Genomic DNA, 25,207 nt, shown 5'->3' with positions numbered 1-25,207 from the left:
CACGTGCAGCACTGCAGTCTTGGTGTTGGCAGGAGAACCTGCTCATCATAACATAAATCAGAGCTGACTGAAGCCTATGATGCCAACAAGTGATTCTCTCAGATGTCCAGGAAGACAATGAGCAAGAGAGTCATGTAACCCAGAGATCTCTTCATGCTGAGACATCCTTTCTCAGCCAGCACAGGACAGCTAGAGAGTTCCAAAGCATCCTAACAGAAACCAGAAAGCATCTGTTTCTTGAATTATGTCAGCCTTAGTTCTTACTCTTCTGTTTCATTCTCCCTGTGAAAGAGCTCAATTTTCAGCTACACTAGTTTTCTTTTGGTAGATTGTTAGCATATTGCCTAGCAGAAACACCATACTAGACTGAGGAAAAATCTTATTTAAAAGGCTCACTATAGAATAAGGAATAAAGAATATTAGCTCATTCAGCTTTCCATAATAACGTTCCAGACTGACCATTGTAAGTCCAAACACCCACTGCCACTCTTTTTTCTTTACTGTGACTGCCCCTAGCCTAAGAGAGACAGAATTATCCATTACAGCTCAGGTTATTCTGTTACTGCATACATTTCCTTCTGGTTTAATCTGTTATTTTTATTTGTATAATCCTATTTTCCTTCTTCTTCCCTACTTTCTCATTTAATCTTGTAAGTATTAGCCTATGAAGTATTTTTGCTTGTTTCCTCTTTTACAATAGATTGCAGACAACTGTTTCCCAACCCAGAAGGCTTAAATTGCAGTATGAATATAGATTGTGAATTGCCTTAGATTCTTCATAATTACTAACAAGTGACTTTGTGCAGCAACATAACTGTCTGCATGGAATGCTGGAAGGCTTTTATCCTAATGGCTACATTCATAATGCATAAAACAGTATGCTATGTTATAGCTACATTGCAGTTCATATGCCTTTGGCATAAGTAACGGCTTTAAGTAATATGGAATTTATCATCTGTCCTTCAACAACTGATAAACCACATTCTTTCTTTTCCAAGATACTGGTATTCCCAACTGTCAGCCCTTTCAGTTTCTATTTCATTTTTAAAGGGTCTGTATAGTCATCTCAGCCACACTATTTTCTCCAGATTATCTCAGTGATGGGTAATATGTTTGATTATCTTCTCTACAGGTATTTAATATTTAAAATTTGAAATTTTTCACATATAGACTGTAGGGCCAGTTTTCTCTCTTTTTCTATTTGGTAAGTTCCTGGAGAATTGTTTTGTCTAATGGAGCAGTACTTGCATTTTGTGCTCTGAAACAATGTTGTTTCCGATTCATTACATAAGGAGAAATGAGGCATCTTGTGAAGTAAGCATTAGAATATGAGGTCAGAAAGTCTGCATTGCTAAGCCAGATTGGTCTCTGGGGAAACTGGATATTTCCACCCCAGTAAAAAGCTATTATAATCACATTCTTTTGACTGCCAAGTAAGCTTCACTAGAGACTCCATTTGCTCCCTCCTTAATCATCTGACTTCTAATACCTCACTTTTGAGTCAAAGCAAGAGATTTTGCCGTTCTTCTTGTGAATCTCTTGCACCGCCTGATTCCCAACCTTCATTCCCATACTGGTGTCATGAGATTCTCGCACCCTTGCCAAGTCCAGGACAAGGTGAATTTGCAGCAACAGGAACAATATCTTCTGAATTAAAGACTAATTCCTCCAAGGCCCAAAGTGCAAAGAGAAAGAGTAAAAACAATAAATGGTATTTATATCTAGATAGTATTTGTAGCCTTTATACATTCAACCTTAGCATTCCAGCTTTAGCTCTAGAGCAAAATGCAACCAAGGTGAAAGCTGGAGTTTCTCATCTTCTATGTAAACCAGTCTTTTCCTATCTCCTCCACTCTGCCTCCTTGCTCCAATGTGTCTATGATCCCACATTTCAGGCTTGAGAGGAGTACTCCATTCAGGCTGCAGGAGTCAGACATAGTTTCTTCTGTATTCATGATCAGGCCATTGTTATTTTAAACCAATTGAAACAGTTTGCCTGAACCTTACCTTTACCTCCATTTAATTTTCCATATGTTTCAAGTTAACGATATGCATTGAAAAAGGATAGCATCAGACAAATGAGCTCATTTATATATGATATCTTGTTACATTTTGAAAGAAATATTTACAAATCCAATATATTCTTGTTTGTCTCTGGGACTGCTGATCAGCCTAAGGGATTTATAGCCATGACATTTCCCATACATCTAGGAGTTCACAGTGGGAATGAAAGTCATCAGGGAAGACTGCTTGGGATACTGCTTTGTGTTTTGCACTTTGTTCTAAACATACTGCACGGTCCAAATTTTATTTATAGGCAATTAATCATACCCTCAAGGAACTACTAGGGAAGTCCATCCTAGGATGGCTTGGACCTTAGCAAATCTAAGTCTACAGTCCGATACCTCAATTTCTTTATACAGGTACCCTCAAACTACACCACCTAGGAAAGTATTTGACCCTGCAAGGAAAGATGGAAAATCTGGAGTCAAATTACAGAGTTCTTCTGAAAAGAGATCCAGATCTGGGAATCTGATTCTGAAATCAATTGTTCTAAACCCAGAAAGCAAAATATAGCACAGAAAACTAATACATGTTAAGGGAGTGTTCTACATCCATGTATGTACATAAGCTATATAAACTTTTTAGGAAGAGGTCTTATCATTTATTAAACCAACTGATAGAGTTAGAGAAAATGGTTTGCTAAGGAAAAATTTGGCAATTTGTATTGCTTAAGAAACCATAACCATGAGTTCTGAAGAATCAAAAACATACAAGAACTGCAAACAGCTTCTTCTGTACAGCTCAGACATGTATCTTAACAATAAATAAACATGAAAGACTGCAGCAGCAAAACATTCGGTTAGATTTCAGAATAAAACAAGATTGCTTGAATGTCCCCAGTTAAGTGTGGGTTTGTGGTCTGCTTTCCCAGGATCTAGATCATTCCCACAGGCTGTTGTGCTTTTAGATTATGACTACATATATCCAGTACCCTGTTAAACAACAAAGTAAGTATATTTCAAGTCTCTATCAATTTTTCAAAAGAATTAAAGTGTCTAAGCTGGTATTTATTCTAAACCCTCTGAAATGAGAATTTGTTGTTCAGCCCAAAATATCCATTCACGTTACTAATAAACCATTGAATTTATGTAAAGTGACTTGATTGACAAGCTTTCTGTGAATCAAAAAGTCATTTGCAGCCTAGGGACTTGTCTCTTTCATATATTAACCATTGATTAAAAGGAAGCATTCCAAAATGTTTCTTTTTATATCAAAGTCATTTAACAAAATCTCCAGTGGTAAGTTTAATATTTTAAATTCATCAGACTATTTTTAATTCATCATACTACAGATGAAAAAATGTCACTAACTTTATCTACTGAGTTTCCCTTTAACTCGTGAAATAACTCATCTGCATCCTTAGTACACTGAATAATGAATCAAAAATCTCACAGTCCAGAGCAGAGCTTAACAATGTGAGCAAAGGTAATGTATCCAGACCAAAAGAATTGTGATATACCTCTTGTGCAAATCATGCAAGTCATGCTTTGCCTTTAAACTGATTTTGATTATTTGACGATAATGAGCAAAAAACATTTGCAAAGTGACTGTCATTGAATTAAGTTACTCCAGAGCTAAAATTTAGCACTTTATTTTAAAACTCCACTTAAATTCTTCCAGGAAAACATGGTATAAATTCAAGCTGGGTTTTGTTGAAGTTCCCTTCAGGAAATGTATTATCTGTAAAACATGCATGTGGTAGTAAAAGAAAAAGAGCTCCCAATGGAGATCATTTAGAAAAGTATTATTAACAGTCTTCAGCCTCAGGTGGTCATCCCCTGCATCAGATTTAAGATCTGCAGAAGTCTGTTTCCTAAACAGTCTAAAATAGGCAAGAAGCTGCAACAAGCTAATTATTGGTTTATTGGGTTTTATTTCTATTGACAAAGCCAACATCTTTAAAATTATCTGTTACTGCCTATCCATTAAGCAAGTTTTCTTGTTATCACTGACTGCACACTGCTAAAGTCATGCATTAATATTTCTACTTTCCTTGCTCCTTTGACCCTTTCCTTCCCCTTTAACTGCAAGAAAGCTTATGAGAAATAAGAACACAGGCAGCAGGCATTCCCCTGCAGCAACCATGTTTTCAAGCTAGAGAATATATTTTCATCTTTTTTTTTCCCCCACATTATATGTTACATTAAAGAAAAAAAACACCTAATTCTTGCAAATAGCCCTATGGCATCCCATCTGGCTCAAAAAAATCAAGTATTTTCCCTAAGCATTGGCTGAGGTGGGTTCCATCTGGAATCACTTTTCTCCTTATTTGTGACAGCTTGACTATGTGTTACATTCATAAGAAAACAAATAAACAATAATTTGCTGTTCCATCAAAAGTGAGAAGTCAATAAAAAAGAAATATATGAGATGCAGTTTCTTCAGCTTCCCACTTTTGACCTCTGCAGTATTTTCTTCAGCATCCTCCTGTTTCTGTCAAACCATCTCTTCTTATATAGATTTTAAATTATTTTATTCTAGTTATAAATTTAAAACTGATTTCCAAGGCTAACAATGATGGACCTTAATGCTTTCTTATTACTAGTTAATTGCCTTAACACCACCAGTGCTTTGACAAACTGGCTAAGATGTATCAATTTTTTTCCAGTTTCACATTAATAGTTTTTACTTTTATGGTTTAACATCTTGGTGCTTTTTAAAAGTCAATGTGCAGTGGGTAATATGTTCAACACCAGGAGATCTGAACCTTGGCGAGGAACACACTAATGCAAGACAAAAACTCAGAACAGAATTTTCACTTGGTTAGGACAGACAGCTGTAAAATACAGAAAAGAACTGTATAGTCATAATTATTTCTGCATTACACCTCTTAAGCAGCAGAATGGGAAGTCACACCCCTTAACAGGAAGAGCACCTTGCCTGCAACTTGCAGGTAATTTTATTAGGCTTCAAATAATGAAAGGAAAGCTATAATAATTTTATTATATTTCAAATACCAAATATTTTAAGCCCACCAGCAATCATCAACCTCCTTTTATTTAGAAGTGCCTGAAAAGAATGTTTCATTGTGTTCTTGAATCATTTCTCTATGGGATATTTTGAAGTACTGAGTGATTCAAATATGATTCAAAAAATATAACTCTAATATGCTTTACTTGGCTCAGGATAAAAGGTAGGAAATAAAATTCCAGATACGGTATAATCAGATCTTTGAAAAAGTTAGTTCAGTTCTGAGGCACTATTCTCCAGTGTTCTCAAGATGGATTAAGATTTTGAGAGAAAAGCAGCCAGATTTTTTTCACATGGATTTTACTGGAAATATTCAATACTTCATAATTTTGTCCTCCCAAGCTACATTTGAAAATGTAAGCTCTACTTACTTATAACATTTCCTACCTCTCTCTTGCTATCAAGATGCTGAAAAAGACAGTTCACCCCTCTAAGCAATATGTCACGTAGAGCACACATCATGTCTCTGATGTTTTTATTAACAAGGGCATACTGGGTTTCCAGGTGAAAATCAAAGTGTTTCTGCTCACTATGAAGACCAAAATTATGATGCTTTGTTTGTTTATGAAAGACATTATTATGAAGCATAATACTAAATGATGGTTCACAGAAATCATACAGCAAAATTCTTTCCCATGATTAAAGAAGTTCACCTTTAGCTCCAGCAATAATGATGACTCAATTTCAACAGCTTTTCTATCTTGACAACCAAAGTATCAATATTCTCAGTTACTTCCAGTGTATGAAGGACTGATATATGAATTGTTTGGGTGCAAGAGGACTGTGTTTACGTATCTGGATCTTGAGTACTGTATTCTGTACTATGTTTTATGACTGATGGGGTTTTTTTTCCTTTTAAATTACAGAAGAGTGCATACCAGATAGTCTGGAACTTAAGCTTTCATAAAAACCAAATATGCATCTCAGGCGAACTGTGTAATTGACTGTAGTTTAGTCATCTCCATTTTAAGATATGGTTATATCACAGAAATGAATTAAAACTTTTCCTCTGCAGACTTTCAGGTTTCAACATACCTGAAGAATACAGTGATTTTGCTTTCAAAATGCTGTGTATTGTTTGATATTGGGGGAGGGAGGGAGGTCTTACCCTCATGACCTTTACAGTAGTTTGGATTGAAATTTCCTTTTCTTGTTTTGTAATCCTTGAGATGAGTTTGTGCATGTTTTTTAAATGATCTTTTTGGATTGAAAACACCTTTCAGGAGCTCCAGCACAAGTTGTGTGTCCAAGGTTATTTTTTGCTTTTGTGCAAATAGTTCCTTCACTTTCTGCACCACTGTTAGCCAAGCTGCAGAAACAAATTACAAGATTTAGTAGAAATCTTTTATTAAAATTCTCTTTCCTTTGCTAATGAGTTAAATTTCCCTGTAAAATTAATATCAAATCTTGAAAGTTATGTAAATGCATTCATTAGCCAAAATCTTGGCCCTTTTTTATTAAGTAGATCTAAATGCTTATGTAAAACTTCACCAGCTTTGCCAATGAATTTTATTCTTCACAATCACATTGCTAAGCAGTCCTTTAAAGACTCACTGACTTTGCAATTCTTAATTGGTGAATTCCCCCTAATTCAAGGTAGAAAGAAAAATGCCTGCATCGAACTTCTTGTGGACAGAAACCTTTTTCTCTGGAAATGGAATCTTTGCTTCTAAGCTATTCATTGATGCCCACTCCTCACACGTTTCATATTTTTCTCCTGTGAGATAATAGTCATCTCTACAGTTTTTAATTTTGATATTGTAAACAGAGGATTATGACTGCACACAGAGATTAAGTGCTGGAGATGATAAAAAATAACCTTAAACTGCTGAAAAGACATTTTGAAAATATAGGTTACAGACTGTATATAGAATGTCAGTAAACAGAAGGCTTCTGATCTGGTATTGCCTGAGTCTTCATCATTTATACTCCTCTGTTGTCAGCTCACTGAACCCTGCAAAACTGCAACATTCCAGTCATCTCGTAAATTGGGAATCACCTTGTTACCTTTGGTCATAAAATGCAACTATAAAAGAATAAGTGTAATGTGACATGATGTGTACCATTATTTTTTTAGAATACCTCGCATTTGGAAGCTGGAATGTGAGCCTTTTGTGTGGGATAAGTCATTGATCAGTTTTGATGTCAGAACTGCTTACTGTGCTGTAAAAGCTTTGTTCTCTTTCACTGCCATAGCCTGTAGTATCAGACATTCCACTGCATGACTGCAAAGCAACACAAAGCCCAGCCATTTTCCACCATCTCAACTGCTGCAGTCGTGTTCTGTAATCCCTGAAAAATCACTCATTATTAGTCCAAGACCACAGCTTTCTAACTCAGAGAATAGGATTCAATGCCTGTTTCAGAGACACATGAAAAATGGGGTAAAGGATAACACATTACAGGGTGAGGAATCACAAGCACTGAAATGATTAACCTTTAAGTACCACCATGCAAGCCACCTAGTTATATTGTGAACACAGTCATTTAGACTATCTCTCCAGTTTTTATTTTCCACAAGTTTGAAGAAATATTCTACATTTATCTCAGTGTTTACATTGGCTCACAGTTTTCTGTGCCAAGTTTTATGAGAACTTTCAACATACACCACTGTTTTCTAATCAAAAGAACATGGCCTCCTAATAGTTGCTAACTATTGCATATATGGATTTTTCTGAGCATTGTGCTAATATTAAAACTCTGCAAAGTGGTATGTCAATCACACCTAAGTCAAACTGCTGGTAGAAATGGAGGAAGGAAAGTCAGAATACAAATTACTTCTTTTAAAACAATGTGGATATCTGTGGTTGTCCAACAAACTTGCTGAGCCTGGGATCCTGGAAAATCATAAGCTGTATGAACTACAGTAGCCTTATATGTCCCAAAAAAGAGGCAACTTCCAATACTAAGAATATTAACCAGTTCAAGATTTTGTTAATTCTCAAGGAAGGATATCAACCCTCACAAAGCAAGGAGTATACCTGAGGTGAGAGAATGACCATGCTGACGATGGGCACACTAGCATGACTGCCACTGTCCCATGCATAAATACTAAATTTATAAAAAGATGCTTTGGGTTTTCTGTCTTCTAGGTATCTTTCTTTTGTTATATTCAAGTGATAAGTTAGGAGCAAAGAGGCAGCAGTCCCTAATACCTCACCACTAAGTATGTCTCAGTACTTGCAGCTCCATTTGTTTTCCCCTCTCTCTTCTTCCCTGCAGCTTTCTTTTCCTTTCTACTACAAGTTTTACAAATTTATTGTGAACTTCTCATGTTAAAACCAGCTTTTACAATCATGCTTCTCACCCATATGCAGAAATCTCAATCATCCATATCAAAACTTACAAAATTGGCATTTTGTCATTTCAGAAAAATGGTAGCCAAGATTAAACCACATTTTATTTAGTTTTTTATTTATTTGTACAAGCCAGAGTTACTACATGAGAGGTAAGAGCACTGATCTTCACAACATCGGGAACACATTTGTGGGGTTTTTCATATTTATGTTTGGTTTTGTTCGCTGCTGTGCATTACAGAAGTGCATTTCTCACAGTACTATCTTCAGACAACAGCACCAATTTAATATATTTGTCTTTTCACTCACTAGGGGCTGGGAACAGAACCTTGGACCTTCAAATCTGACATCCAAATTCCTCATCCATGAAAAGCTTCAGTTGCTAGTAGCATTCTGGCCCTCAGGAGCCCTGTGGCACCCATCCCTCACGAGGATGGACCTAGCTCAGCCACCGAGAGCATTGCATGCCCATTTTGATAATTTCAGTAAGGGGGGGGGGGGGGAAATAAACCAGGGTAAAAGGCAAGATTCATAAAAATGAGCAATTGAATCCTGTAAGTAAAATATGTTTTAAAACTTTTATTTCTGTTCTGTAAAATATAAATAGGAAATAAGAAAGGCAGCTAGAAAAATAATACGTCATCATTTCAATGAGGCCTATGAGATACTTTATTATTTTTCTGCAAGTAATACAATTCTGATTAATTTCCAAATAAATATCTTTAGTTATTCTCAGCATTATTCAAATCAGAAACTTTCAGGATTGTTACAGCCTTACAAAATAGCAAGTGGTTGCTTTCTATACCCTTATTTAAACACAAAAGTATTTTATAGCATCTTTGATCTCAGATCATGCTTTGTGGCATATACATGGACTATTTTACCCACTACTGAAATGCAGCCATCTCTGAGGTGAAACACAGCACCTGTTTCATTGCACTCAAAGCACTATACAGCATTTAGAACAGATTACAGTATCCAGCTGAAACCACAGGAAGCATTTTGCTAGACAAAACATAGCTAACCCTACTGGAATTTGCCCGTACCATTGAGATTAACACCTCTGTCTTGCAGGAAAGATCACCCGTGGAATTTTCTCAGTATTCACTTACACTCCTTGTATGCTTTCATCCCTGTTTAAAAGTAAACTAGTCCTTCCAGAATGGCATTGAGAAACAGTATACATTAAAAATGGATTTGCTTGCAATGAGACACATTCACAAAATCTTGGGGTTTGAGGATTTTGCAGGAAACACAAGCAGTGCTTTCTGAACAGCCACATAATTTTCTTTCTCAGTCTTTCTGCCTACTGAAAGAGATCTTCATATCTCAGAAGGGAAATGTTGTTAATGCCACTGTTGTTAGCCAATCCTAACAGGAAGGTGCTACTGCCTTTAAATGCCATTATCAGTGCCATGCTGGTTAAACGTATACATTTTTTGTTAGTATCTACATGTACTGTAGCCTGTGGGCTGCCAGACCACTGGCAGTAAGCACTAGCTTAGAATTCTGAAGAATTTTCCTTATTTCATTCTTACAGAGGATATGACAGGGATATGTTAGCAGAGGGAATCAGTATGACTTGACAGTTTGAGAAGAGACTTGCCAAAAGGACACATGAAACATGGTGGGATGAAGGGCAAGTCAGTAGGATAACATTCCCAATTCCACTTTTTCATTAATCAGTTTATAGAGTCTTGACAACTATCTGCATCAGGAAATAAAAGGATAAAGCCGTGTTTCTGTAATGCAAAGCTGTTAATTTACAAAGAACATACAAAGGCCTGTTTGTAAGAATACAGCAGAAATCAAACAACAGTAGATGGTTCCTTTGCTCTTAGTTCCAAAGACAGCACTTGGCCAAATGTCAATACAACTATGCTACTAAATAAAAAGGAGATGAGCTGCACTCTGGACCCCCCAGGCACAGCTCCTTTCCATACACCAAAACTACTCTCTTTCCCTCCTGAAATGCTGCATCCATCTCCAAACCATCTAACTCTGAATCATGCCCAGCATAAAAGGAAAAGGTGATCAGGGTGTGTGTTAACAACAAACAGTATGGTTTGCTATGGGCCAGTGTCCAACACCATGCCCCAACCCTGTTGTGTTTATAAGTACAAACACAGCCCATTAGTCTTTTCCCAAAGCCAAAATTCCCCTTTTACAGGGAATTTCATTGTACAAACCATTTTTACTTTCTTCATTTTTGTCTTTTTCTTTCTTACAAAGATTCAAGGAGTTTTTACAAAGGGACTGAACAAATTTACCTGTGGCTATTAAATGTGACAGTCCACAGGCAGCCTCCAGTTTAGGGGTCTGTAACCACTGACTGCCAAAAGCTGTAAGCATACATTAACCAGAGGAAGGTTCAGTTATACTGGCCATTTTCAGAGAGTTTAAATGGACTTCTGTTCTATCTTACATCTGTTTTCTGACATCTAGTTGCAGTCAGAGCCAGCTGAAACCACCTATTTTATTAAATTACAACAGAATTCACCGATTTTCATGGCTCGAGCTCTACTCCAGGATTATATATGATCTAACTTCATGGTGAATTTCAGCTTCTAGACATCTTAGAAGAACAAGTTTCTTTCTAAATTAATCCTCAGTGAAAGCCAGCTCTTCTGCCTTACCTGCCTTCAACAGAATAGTATGTGTTTTGAGGATGGAAAAAAGACAAAATTACACATAGTTAAAAACCTTAAGCATGAGGATTACTCCAGAAGGAATTATTCATAAATCCTTATATCCAGTCCCTACAGTTTTCAAAAGAACATTGAAACAGCATTACTGTGCGATGCCCAACTAATTCCAGACCCAGGACCATTGAACATTGCACCCTGCCATTCTATAGATCTTCACAGCAAGAGGAGGGATCCCAGGATCCTCCAAAAGCATGCAGATTCCCAGCCAGTGTTGAAATGAAAAGGACTCTGCACAATCTTTAGTCACTCTCTACTAAGTAGATATCTCTTTATATTTTAGAAAAGAAGCTTTCTGAGTAAGCATGAATAACCTTGATCACCCAGAGAAATAAAGGGGACAGAACAGAAAAGGGTGTTTTCACTGAACTCTTCTTCTCCCATTAGATCCATCATCATATCGCACATTTGAGGGAAAAAGTGATGAGGTTTTACTGAGTATGTGATAATAAATGTTATTGCAAATTAAAATGGCAGGAAATCAAATGAAGAAGTTTTTGCTTTCATTTCAGTTAGTCCTTCCCTGCCCATTTTTTTTCCCCAGCTGTTTCAATTAACTGCAAACTTTCCTAAAGCACACTGCCCAGCCTGCTTCTAGGTTCAGGCAATTCTCATCATGAACTAAGCCCACTGTAGACATGCTATTTTGTTACTCTGTACACTTGGGTATTGCTAACAGCAGAACACAAGAGAATAGGTGGGAAAAGAACATGAAAATGCTCTCTAAGAACAATGTCTTCCTTCATTCAAAGGAAGCTCCCTGAAGCCTGAAAAATTAATACGCAGATAGTTAAGACTACTTCAGAAAGAATGTCACCTCAACAGCATTGGTATAGAAGCATGTCATGGATAACAGACTTTAAAAATTCCTTGCTCAGTACTTTTTTCTATCAGTGGAGATGCCTAACTGAAGAATGTCACTGTGTATGCACAGATGAGCTGGTGAAAAGATATTCTCTAGAAAGGGCACATACCTCTCAATCTGCTCTTACAAAGAACCTGGATATTACTACTCACAAGTAACACTGCAAAGCCAGAGGTTTTTGTTGAACAAAAACATAGAGTTAGACAAAGAAGCTAATGTTTTCTCAGTGTTTCTAAAGTCAGAGATTTGGAATTGAACTGAAAGGGCAAAGATGTACTTTCTAAGTCCACCTGCAGCTCTTTGAATTTTAATTGCTATTCAAATTCCGAGAACTTTGCTTTATACATGCATTAACCTTATGTGAATAAATAATAATGCTCAGGAACGTGACTAATGTACTGACATACATTTTTAAAATCAGTGTACTACTGAGTCACCACTAGAATATATCACATGAAGAAAAAGAACTTTATACACTATAGAACAACACTATAACAAGGGAAGCTTTGACTTTTATGCATGAACTTACTTTCTAAACCCAACCTGTCAAAGTACAAACTTACTGAGATTTAAGATTCCTGACTTTGCTCTCCTTCAAAGGAAGCTATTTAAGACAGCTGAGCCGTGAGTATGCAATCACTTGGATCTCTATCTGCAGAAAAAGCAAGGTTTTAGGCAAAGGCTTTATAGCATTTACCCATGCCCATGATTTTGAATTGTAAGAAATATTTGGGAATAAGGTAACTTTTTTTTTACATACATTAAAAAAGCTGCCATGAGGGCTAAGGGACTGCTGCTGAACTTCACTCTTTCCTCTTTCTTACAATCACTTTTTCTTTTCCTCCAGCCAGGAGATAATTAGGCATTCTTCATGCATTTATGTGTGTGTGTTCATATACTGCTAACTCTCAGGACATTTGTTTTGTTGATATTCCTAATACTGACGTTAATTACTTTTTATAATACAGAGATTATCATACCTCAGCAGTGATAGCGTTGGGCTGTATACATTAGACTTTATTTAACCCACATCAAAATGCAAGAGGATCTCAAAGTGAAAGTAAATATCAGAGACTAGAAGAGTCTCCAACTTCTTATATAATAATGATAAATAAGGCCATTCATACAATATCTTAATAATACCTTTAGTGCCCCTAATAGTTTATAATATAATAATTGAATATTATAGAACTGGTATACAGTAACTCTGCTAACAACACCAACTTTATTACAGATTCACATACTTTTATGTAAGATCAAAATATGGCATCTGTAGTTATTCTGTATAAATATTTTAGCTTTTACTGAGTTTAGGAGTAGTTAGCTATGAAAAGAAGCAGTTATCATACCAATAGAAATGTCACAGTAATAAAGAATAATGTTCAGATTTTAGAACTGCTGTTGCTTTCTAGCTCTTGTTCAGAAAACTACTTCATAGCAGTTTACCATAGACTAGAAATGTGAAATTGCACCTTTTTAAAAAAACAAAAGCAAAACACAGAGCTGAAATGAAACACAGATCATAAGGTTTTGTTTCTACTTCCTAATGAGACAAGATGAGAATAACTATTCAGTTATTCTGTGGCTTCTGGTAAGATCTTTGTGTATGTGATTTCAGGTGTTGCTCTCACAAAAATTTTCTACTATTTGCTTGCCATTTTTAAATCTACCCAAATATTTATGGCAAAATACAGCTAAAATAATTTTAAAATTTTAGTTCTTTAACAGAAAGGGTTTGGGGACATTTCTACAGTTCTGCTAAGAACACAAACAAAATATAGTTCCAGTGACTTTTTCCACTTTTCAGAGACTGTCTCTGTTCCCACATACGTCTTCTCTTGCAATACTACTCTGAACCAACTATTTGACAAATGGGTGCATGAGATGAGGAATGTTAGATACATAGAAGATTGACATTACACTGAACAACTAATGTCCCTATCTAGGGGAAAGGTGTAGCCTATGTAAGGGAACCCAAGTTTAGCATTAAATTGGCAGCAGTATAGGACACAGCTGCCACATACTTATATACAGTCCTAGAAGAACAGTTTTGCAGCTTTCCAGTGTAAACTACACTACTGTTAGTCCCTAGGCTAGGGCTGCATTAGAAGTCTCACAAATACCTCTACAACCTGCCATCATCCCTGCACTACAGTGCAAATGCACTTTAAAGCCCTTGTGCAGTTATAGGGGAATCTAACTTCAGCACCATGGGGATATCAACCAGATACGAACTATATGGTAATTTTAATTTATATAACCAGCCAAGAGTACTAGAGGATTATCTCCTGCTATGCTCTTTAAAGATGTATCTAGCAGCGATACTGTGAATCACACGTCAGGAGGTTTTCTCTTTAGCAGGTGAACTAGTTGGAAGAAAATAAGGTTCTAAACTACATTAATGAATACTGTATCACAAGAACCACGCAGCATGTCATCTGTTAGGAATAATCATAATAAGCAAACAGTGTTCTTTGCAGGAGTTGACAATACACTAGATTAAGGATAATCAGCAGTAATTATTCATCTGGACTTCAGAAAAGCCTTTTATTGTCTTTTGAATATAAGTTCTCCAAGATTAAAACAGTCAGGAGGGGAGCGATTATGTTTACTTTTCTCCTTTGGAGTCAATAGAACAACAGAAAGTAGAGTCACCACTGGCTCTCAAAGGTATCAATAGTGTTATGAGATTTAACAAAACGGAGTTGTTTCATGGGATTGATTACCATATTTGCAGTATCCAAATGCACTGATGAAGGGTTTTTTTCTATTAAGTAGCTGAAAGCAATTCTGGTTGTTGGAAGTAGGTGAAGGTTATAATTTTCAAAAAAAAGGTTTTCCAATGGAAAATTGCAGATTTGGATTGAACACAGCATTTCTCAAATTTGCAATCTAATCATGACTTCTAGTAAGTATGTTTTTCACACAAGACATAATTAAACTGTGGAACTGCATGCCAGTGCCTCCTAAAAGTACAGATGAGTTAAAAAGTTACTTGAGAAATTCATGGCAGAAAGCATCATGAAAGACTGTTGAACACAGCAATAAGTACCACAGTTTGCTGGAAGGTTACACCAAGAAAAGTATTACTATATGTTTGTTCTCCTGTTACAGTCCTCTTTTAAGCATCCACTGTTGGCCATTGGTAGAGAAAGGAGCTAAATGGATCAAGGAGACTGATCCAGTACAGCATTTTTTTACTGGGATACTTTTTTGGAACTGAGCAAAAAAAACTGTGGTTTTTTTATTCAGACATCAGCATAATCAACTATCAGTTCATATTTTGAAAGCGATCGGAGTTCTCTGGTTAAAACAGCCCTTTTGTGTTATTTTGTCCAGGAGTTTTGGTATCAGTTAGACAAAGTATGTGAAATAAGTCAAAATGCATGCAAACAAGTGTGTGCGTTCAACAGGCTACAGGTAAACAAAACTACAACACGTTTAGTATTTAACTGATTATCGTTTTCATATTTAGGTCTTTTACTACAATATCTATATATACAGAGAAACCAGCAAAAAGCTTATTTTTCTGTGCAGAAGCCATATATAAGCAAACTCATATTCTTTCACTGTTTTCAAATGCATCTCTTCAGTGAATTAGGTTTTCTGAGTATTTGAAACATTTCACAGCTCACCTTACTGCGTAATTCCCAGAAAATATATAATACTTGAATACACAGAATTTCTCTCTGTATTCTATTGCTGGAAGACTCCTTATAAGATTATATAATAATGTGTTTTTCAATTTCTTTTTAAAAAATTAATTTTCCATGTGTCTTCATTAAACTGCAGAGATTTATTGAAATAATGCTGAATGAATATTGGAAAAGTCTAGTCTGAATTTGGTGTACGAGCTCTGAGAATCTGAAAAACTGTTTGTAGGGTTTTAGTAACTTTAATAAATGCGTTCACGATCACACACTCCTATAAAAATACATCCCTTCAGTTTCACTACAGATTTCCTTCATACAAGCCACCAAAATTCCTTAAGAAAAATATAGTCTTTTGGAAGCAAATTCAGAAACAAAGTGCGTAACTGCCTCTGGGAAAAATACAGTAGTCTATCTCTCTGCAAACTTTTAAGCAAGTTCTCTCTAAAAAAATTGCTGTTAGAAACCCTTGCTCAGCATACCTTCTTTTTAAAATAATTCTAAGAAAGTAAAACTACCTCAATGGCACAGTGATTTCTACACTCTTTTTTTCTGGTGTGGTTTTTTTTTTTTTCCCTACACTTCTTAAATTTATGAATAAGATAAATTGCTACTGAACCTGGAGATCATTCTACAGCACTAGAGAACAGTAGATTTAAAAGCAAATTAGAGCCAAAAGAAGCCTCAAAAAGCTACATGAGCAACCCACAATTTGTCTTCTGTTCCCATCCAAACAGCAATGAAGACATACTGAGTCTGCCAGCCCTGGATGTAATGCAGTAATTCTCAGTATAAAAACTTGTAAACTAATAAGAACACTGAGAAACGTGAATCTTTACTGCTTCAATGTTCTTTTATGAACAACAAATATCGTAATGACAAGCTGTGCGAATTAGAAAGTCACTGATGTTTGTAATTTATGTGAGATCAACAAATCAAGGAAGGTTCAGAAAGGTTTCTGGTGTTTTCATGGGCAGGCTGACAGTTCTTCCCCATCCACTTGGACAAGTATAGTATCACATTTAGAAATAGACCTGAGCATATTTCTACCAAAGCAGTGATGGGGAATGGGGGGTTATTTGTGTTTGGGTTTGTGATTGAGCTTTTGCATTTCAGACAAGAACACATACCACTCTGCAAGGACTGAACTAATTAAGTGCTAATTGACTCTCTAGCACCTAAAAAGAGGTAATTCTCCCATGCCATCTCCCACCAGAAACTGCAATGATTATTAGCATAGAAAGGACTGTTTATTTATTGGTCAGCATAAGATAGTCGTAAGTATTTGTTAGTAAGAGCAGAAAGACAGAGGGCAAATAAGGATATGAGTGTTTTTAATGGATGATTAAATCTGAGTAGCTTGATCTCCTTTCATGCTGTGGATGTTGTGTGCTGCAGTCACGCCTCTCACTGCCAGCCTGCACTGGGTTGATAATCAGTCACTATGAAAACTCATTAGCTCCACAGCAATGAGTCCTCCACTGCTGAAGCTTGGTGCTGTTCTTAGTACCATGGCAATGATCTCTAACTGGATGTCCCAAACTCTCCCATCTCTGGTAGGACTAAATACCACCAGAATAACCACTTCAGATACTCTAGTAAGTAGCTGTGATGTGTTGCAAGCCATCTTAATGCTGAAGTAGTATTTAAGTGGCAGCAAAAGCTTTAGTTTGTTGCCTCTTTGTAAATCTCTTTTTAAGCTACTAATCTTCCTATCATCACTTAATGCATGCTTCTCTTTGGGCATCATAAAACTGCACATTAGTGAGCATGTTGTGGTCTTACTATGAAAGGAAAGATTTTAAAATAGCATCCTTAAATATTTAAGAACAAATGCCTTCATCTTGAGCATGAAATGCTAAAAATAGTACAGCAATGTCATTTTATATGTCTAGACTTTTTTTCCTGTTTACTGTGCCAGAAAAATGTATTGCATTATTAAGAAAAAAAACCTCTGGCAGTAGGTTTCTTTTTGTCCGAATAATGTTATATATTCGCTATTCACTACAATATGCAAGGGGTCTGATTCTTTCCTATTTTTCTTTATCAGCATACAGTTAAGCAAATAAACAGCTGTTAGAAACAAAATAAAATTGGTACTAGGAGGTTGGGTGCCAGAATTTTAGAAAGGCTAATATGGGAATAATACAAATGACACAAGTATCACTTTGTATCCTTGATGCTCATATACAGCAGCCTCTCTTAATGAAGACCTACAGAAAAGCTGTGATTAACTACTCATGAGAAGCCTAAAAATGAAAGTAATTCTTTAATTGGACAAGAGGGAACACTATACTGGTATTCATAAATTAAACTAGAACACTATTTTCCTAAATGTTTAGTAAAACACTCTTCTCTCTGTATCTTTTTGTGTAACTGCAATCAGATATTTACATAATAGTATGTTATGTAAAATGTAAATTTAACTATTTGTACAGTAGTTCACTATACTCAGAACTTTGTTTTTTAGTTGTAACTAAAGATGATGCATTTACTAATCAAAGTTTAATTAATTGAATGTATGCATGCAAGAAAAACATTACTGCAGAAAATCACTGCATTTAGACTTTAAATATTACTACTTTAAAACTAATTAAAAGATGTTGTAAGACAGAATTCTGTTGTGTTTTAGAGCAGCAAGAAGGTGAGAAGACAAGGCAAAGCTCTATTTTATTTTCCTTAAATGTAACTTGTGCTCATTGAACTACAGTATATATTGCTAGTTCTTGTGGTAATATGATATTACAATTAATAAAGTTCCCTATCACATTTAAATCCAAGTTTAAAGTTGCAGCTGAGTTACTATGAGATGCACACTAGTTATTATAGCACACATATATCTATTTATACACGCACACACACACACAGTGTGTTTATATAGATTAACATGTTCAGCTTCCAAGTAGTGTGAACTGTCATGCTTCCCTTGGCTACAAGAGAGCACTGCTGATCTAAATGCCTCCTAAGTATTATTTCAATAATGCTCTTTGCACTCATTGAGTTGGAGGTATATGCATATTTTGTGTTTCAAGAGGGGTAAGAGGAGTGCCGGTAGAGCTGGGGAAACAATCATAAAAACCTGAGTATCTGAGCTTGGCAACATCTGCCAAGTAAAAAAAAAAAAAAATGAACTTCAATCATGTGGGGTTCTTTTTGCATAAAACCAAGCACTCCAAATCTGCTGCTGTTCTCTAAACTTTAGATGTTGGCTGAGAGACTTTATGTCCCAGGTGCTCAGTAATACCGAGGTCATCGCTGACTGGTTTTTAACTGCTATCAAGAGTTATCCACTGCCAGCTTGTCCAGTGAACAGTGCAGCACATGCACTTCTCCAGAAGTTCTCTCCTAGCACGTACACAGCTCATAAATTTTGTATATTGTACCAGGAAAAAAAAAGAAAAAAACCCTCCCAATTTACTCCCTTCAGCTAGAAGAATTGTACAAGGAGGTAGGGTCAGGGAAAGGGCCTCTTCTTTAGAGCTCTGTTCCGGACCCAGGATTGAAATTGCAAGACAAACTGAAAAAATACTGTTTATATTTAAGCAACTGTATTAAGCATACATACTGCCATTTGCCCTGTCACTAGTAACAGTGGAGGTAACTATTAACAGTTTTATCAGAATATATAAAAGTGCAAATGACAAAATAAATCTTTTGGAGGTAAATGAAGTGAGTCTGTAGCACAGCAGCCTGCCAAGGCAATGGTTAATATTGGTCTTGTAGGGACTCCTCTGTTTTCCCCAGATTTTCAAGAACTAGCGTAATTTATTATCGTTGCTGTTCTCTGCTTGTTATTTCTTTTCTTGTTTGCTTACTAAGGCCTGTCAGCAGTAAGCCTGCATTTGAAGAGTAGATTCAGTAGCTTTTGTAAGGTTTTGATGCCTTCTAGCTCTTTCCCTGCACGGCACAGCAGTTTCTGCTTGAGGTAGGGATTAAATGTCAAAAATAACAGAGGGGAAAAAAAAAAAAGCAAAGTGCACCTACACACACGGGCTTGCTTTTCTCTGTGATAACTCATATGACCCATCCTAATTGATGAAGGAACACTAATGGCCCAAATACAGGGAACCACAGAATACCACAAAGATTTGTAGCCTAAGTTGTAGGAGTACTATGTGAGTGCTTATTTATGCATAGACCGCCAATAACCGTGCACTTGTATTGGGCCTGGCAGTCTCTCACTATGAGAAATATTTTCCCAAATAGCAGTTACTTTTTAAAATCAAGCCATATGTTAGACTCTGTAAGAAAATATCTAAGTTAATCAATAAAGGTTCTTTTTTTTTTTTTTTTTTTCCCCCCTTAGATAAAGCCAAGACATGCACTCATGACATCACTAGAACACATAAATACCTTTGATAACACAGCCTGGATTATAATGGCTTTACTATAGACTGTGCATGATCCTGGTATCTCATACATTCTCCACTGTAGAAAACTTACTTGAATGCAGTAAAACCAGTTGCTACCGATCTAAATGTAGCAGGTATAAGGCTCAAATATCACAATTTTTCATAAACTCATATTAAGTATTTCTGTCCTAAAGGAATTATAATCACAAATTCCAGGTTCCCGAACGTGTTCCTGAACTTCAACAAAAATTTGGTGTCCTTGCTCTTGCATGACAACACTGTCTGGGCATAAGTTCTACAGAGAGTCATGGAAACTACTGGAGTGAGTAGAGCTTATACTTCACAAGGGTTACCGGCCTTGATAGGCTTCACTTCTTCAAGCTCACAATTTTAGTAGCTGCTCAAAACCAATTTAAACTGTCTCTGCAGATATAATTTTGTTTAGGTTTTATTGTTCTCCATGTCTTAAACTAGATTCCCTTTGCCCTAAAAAATAAGGTGAAGAGAATGCCATAGAGACAGTATAATTTAGCACTGAACTCTGGATATGCCTTTCTAGCAAACTCTAAGGCAATTTCATCTTTTTTTTGAGATTACTCTTTTTATAGCCATCTACATTATGACAGTTTGTTTTTCCTTGCCAAACAGGGGAACAATAGAGTTTTCATCTTTCAATTAACTGCAGTAGAAGAGGTCAATGCTTTGTTCAATGACCTCTTCAGAAGAGCCATTGTTGTGAAAAGTCTGTGCTCTTTTCTAACCTCAGTCTACAGAGATACTGCACCTCTTCTGAGGTGAGGAACTCTGCAACTTATTCTGGACTAAGCTGCCAGTAAAGCATCTATATCAAAGCTTGCCAGTTTAAATAATTGCTTTCTGTGCTGACACTTAGTACAATTTTATAATATAACTAGTAATTGATTCTAGCTGTGTCCAGACCAAAATTACTTCAATCGCATCTGCACTATGAAATTCAGCAGTCAGTACTATATTATTAGAAAAGAATAATGCATAATATTAACTTTAAACTACAGTTTAAAAAGAAAGTAAAAAAATTACTACTTCTGTTCATTACTTTTAATTCCATCACCTGGATCTTTTCAATCATCTAATTATATCACTTTCCCTCATTCTTATGCTGTGTATTTCTATACATCTTATTAAATAGACAGATACCTAGTCTCACAAGGTATCACACAAACTTTAAATGCAGTGCACTGTTAGCCTGCTCTGCAAGCAAACATGATTTTTTGCTTTTCTTTCTTGGTTGTGGTTGCTGTCAAAAAGAACAGGTTAGGAATTTCCAGAATTATTCTGTCCCAGTGAAGGACATGCAATGTCTTAATTGCACTATGTCAAGCTTGCCATGACCCCCGTTCATCTAGACTAACCAGACACTTTTCAGTACTACCCTGCAGCAAGCCTCTTTTCCCTTTGGTGTACGTGCAGTAGAAGTCAATGGAAAACAGTTCTCTGTGCGCTGCATCTTTAAGAGCAAACCTGCTAACCCACATCCCGAATACCTTCTGAGCCAATTCCCAGGGCGTGAGTCACACACACTGTGCTATCTCTTTGAGGTTTTATATTTGTGCTTTAATGTCTTTGTTGTTTCCATTAGTGTAAAGTAAAAGTCATTCAGGCTGAAAGGACATGTTTGTTCTCTGCTGATGAAAAACTGTAACATCCCTTTGCAAAGAATTAAATCAACTAGGTTGTGCTGAATCACAAGCCGAAAACTGTTCTCATCCACCCTGGAAACAGTGTGTGCTGGACAGGACTGGAGAACTATTACGAAGGCGTGAGATATGACCAAACTGTGTGAAAGCACCAGTCTAATTAGTCAAGAGAGTAAGAAATGTTGACTAGGAGGAACCTCATTGCAAACGTATACTGCAAAAATAAACAAACAAAAAAAATATTCTGAGGTAGTGGTTTTTCAAACAACAAAAAAATCAGTTCAGTTCTCTTTATTTTTATTATTTTGTTGTTACAGACTCAGATTAGCCCCAAGGAAGGATGGCAAGTTTATAGTTCTGCCCAGGATCCTGATGGCCGTTGCATTTGCACTGTTGTTGCACCTGAACAAAACCTATGTTCAAGAGATGCCAAAAGCAGGCAACTCAGACAACTGCTAGAGAAGGTAAGTCTTGCCAACACATTCCTCCTTTTGATCACTAAACTTCCCATGGAAATCCACTCCTTTCCCTCTAAGTTTAATATATAATGGAGTACTGAAGAGTTATCTAATAAAAATATTTCTTCAGGGTACATCACCTACCTGTGTTCTCACCACTGATCATTATTTGTCTATTTTCCTTATATCACACCTTTCCCAACCCAAGCCACTTATCTAGCAAACTGAAGGTGCATCTTCTGTCTTGTTCACTCTTCCCAAAATTCTTCCTTACAGACAGACAGGACTGATTCTTCTGTGTAAAAACAATTACAAATTCTACCTCAAACTAGCTAGTTGCTGTGGGATTTAAACTACAGCTTCTGCTTCAATCATATGAGACTCTTGAAGGTCATTCCTTGTCTCTTATCAACAAATAACAAGATACAGACATGACAGCATCTGCGAAGCGTGCTGTACAGAAGAGAAACAGTTCTAATTTTCTTTCATTTGTTCTTTCCTCAGATAGTACTATTTATTTATTTTCTGGTGGTGCAAATTTTCCCCAAACAATCCCATTCTTATTTCCAGTATTATCCACTATTGCATATATAGTAAAACCAGTGAAGTGTTATTTTGCAACAACAATGGATAAAATGCTGCAACCATGAAAACAGAAACTATTGTTCTGTATTCCCTGTATAAGTAACCAAGGTTATACTTATTGTATCACAGCTAGTGGTACAGAACCTGAGGCCTGAGAGAGTGTTTGAACAGCAGCAGAAAGCAACGTAAAATGTAAGCTTAAAAATACATTTTTTAGCATACAATTTTCAGTATTTTTCTAGCTATAGAAAAATCACTCCAGTGCTAATATAGTGCCAGATCCCCACAGATTTTCCCTCCCTAAACCTCCATGAACTTTAGCAGGGACTTAGTTCCAGGTTGTGACAGAGCCCATAGCATGAGATGCAGGGAGAGGACATTGATGAACCAGCACACAGAGGAGGAGCTACCTCCCCTCAGGCTGTCTGTTTACTTAACAGAGGAAAGACTTCAGGTCCCAGAGTGTTTGCTCTAGCATATTTTCCAAGCACTAAAATACTAATGTAAAAAAATCGTACTTTCTTTTTGGGTGGGAGCTGGAGTGGTGTTAAGATCTCAACAGTTTTTGAGCTGCCACAGAAAAGAACCTAAATCATCAGTCTCTAAAAGCTATTTTCTTATGATTAGAACTGCATAATTATGGGTATGTAATGTCATATTTTTGCTTCACAAAGTCCATGCAGTCATTTAATTAGAGCCTCTACGTGAATGCATCTTCTGCCAAATGGAAATACTCAAAGTTCTTCTAAGACCTGAAGGACTTTATTTACCTGCTTTCAATAATTAGAAAGCAAAGAAAAAAGAAACATTACTTTTTTTTCATTAAAAATACTTTCTAAGAACTCCTAATGGGAACTGTGCAATAACTAAAGTATACTATTTTTAAGAGTATTTCCTGAGTCCACACATTCTGTAAGTTAAAATGTATTAGTCTCAAACATGAATATCAGTTCAAACATTGCATATTCTTGCAAACAACAGGAATACTGCCAGGTTTGTCTTTTATGAGGAAAGTAGGTTTGGGTTTTTTTTTTTTTTGCTTGAGCCAAAACTTCAATATGGTGCCTAATCCATTTACAGTAGTCTACTTTTTTCATGTTTTGGGAAAACAACACACTTGCTGAAATAGAATAACTGCACTTGCAAAATGTGTCATTTTTATGACTGGCAAAAACATTGCTTTTATAACAGATACTTTTAAAAATATGTATAATTTACTCTAGTTAACAGTTATTCTTCCCTCATTGTGGTAAAAGTGCTCGCTTTAACTACAAAGTCACTTGCTCCGCGAAAGTTACCTGAACATTCACTACTTCTCATTTGTGAAAAAATGTGGTTTTCTACCAATGAGACAATTGGATAAAATTTCTAATTTTATATCTACCTACAAAATCATGAGCAAACACCTATATGATGATGGGCACACCCAGCTTATCTTTGGATAGTCTTATTAATTCCTTATACTGAATTATTATGTAAATTCCTACAAGCAATAAAAATCATGCTGTTCACACTAGCCAAAATCTCCAAATCTCAGCCCTGTCCCTCCTGAAGTTCTTGGGAGGAAACATGTGCTATACAGCACATCCTGAAGAACAGTCAGCATCTACTACAAGTGTAAACGTAGACTCTACTGCTTAACAGCCTTTTTTGAACCCATTGATAATGGTGCTGAAAGGATCTCTCTCTTTACCTCAAAGCTAGTCCGAATCATTTAATGGCTTCAAGGTCTTGCTGCTGATAGTCCTCTGTTAGCCCTGTTTCCAAATTTTTGTACTGTCATGCAGTTATGGAATTTAAAACTATACTGTGGTATAAATGACTCATAACTAAAGCATTGACATAAGCACATTTTATTGCCTGACATTTAACTACCTAACTAGGAAAAAAAAGAAAAGCAACAAAAAGTGCATTTAGAGAGTGTTCTTCTTTAACAGGTTCAGAATATGTCCCAATCTATTGAAGTTTTAAATCTACGGACTCAGAGGGATTTCCAGTACGTTTTAAAAATGGAAACACAAATGAAAGGGCTGAAGGCCAAGTTTCGGCAAATTGAAGATGATCGGAAGACATTAATGACAAAGCATTTTCAGGTAGGTTTTATTTTAACAATAACTTTGAAAGCCTGCTGGAAGCAATGTACTAAGCAGCAATGCATGGACTGCTAAGATCTCAGCTTGAAATGCTCATACAAGAGCAGCATTAAAAAGAAAAGCATAATAAATCTTCCTTTATGATGATAATCTTTTGCTCTGTTCAATTTAATTGTGAGAGGGAGTAACTATTAATTATTAAGTCATTAGAGAAATGTCACTATAAACAGATTCCTGGTTTTTCTGTATCAATGTGTATGTCATACTGAGAAATTTATATTCATTCAAGCTCCAGTGAAAAATGGGGAGATCAGATGGAATTAATGGCAAACAACTAGAGAGTTCTGCACTTTTACTGTTGCCTGACATTTACTGCAGTTGAAGGGAAGAAAGCCTATAATAAATCAGGTTGTTGTACTTTTTATCCAGTACAATTAAGATCTAATTTCATGTCTGAAGGTTTGCTATTTTGAATTTGGCATGGGGACGAGGG

The 25,207-nt window shown here is 36.2% G+C and overlaps 1 protein-coding gene across 4 annotated transcripts in view; it reads left to right on the top strand.

The window, feature by feature from the left end:
* The window catches only part of OLFM3 (olfactomedin 3), a 66,836-nt gene that overhangs the window by 25,883 nt on the left and 15,746 nt on the right, over positions 1–25,207 (top strand). Inside the window, exons 1-3 of one of the 4 annotated variants that reach the window (XM_010563634.1) lie at positions 17,020–17,148; positions 21,896–22,042; positions 24,559–24,714. In XM_010563634.1, the coding sequence (XP_010561936.1) occupies positions 17,020–17,148; positions 21,896–22,042; positions 24,559–24,714 (432 nt within the window). Of the gene's footprint in view, positions 1–17,019; positions 17,190–21,895; positions 22,043–24,558; positions 24,715–25,207 lie in introns of those variants that run through there. The other 3 variants (XM_010563633.1, XM_010563632.1, XM_010563635.1) reach the window with 3 other exon arrangements.

Source organism: Haliaeetus leucocephalus, unplaced genomic scaffold, assembly GCF_000737465.1.
Source record: "Haliaeetus leucocephalus isolate CR32 unplaced genomic scaffold, Haliaeetus_leucocephalus-4.0 Scaffold172, whole genome shotgun sequence".
In the NCBI taxonomy this organism is placed as follows: Eukaryota; Metazoa; Chordata; class Aves; order Accipitriformes; family Accipitridae; genus Haliaeetus; species Haliaeetus leucocephalus.
Note: the sequence above shows the minus strand (reverse complement) of the source record. Positions and strands in the feature narration are given on the sequence as shown.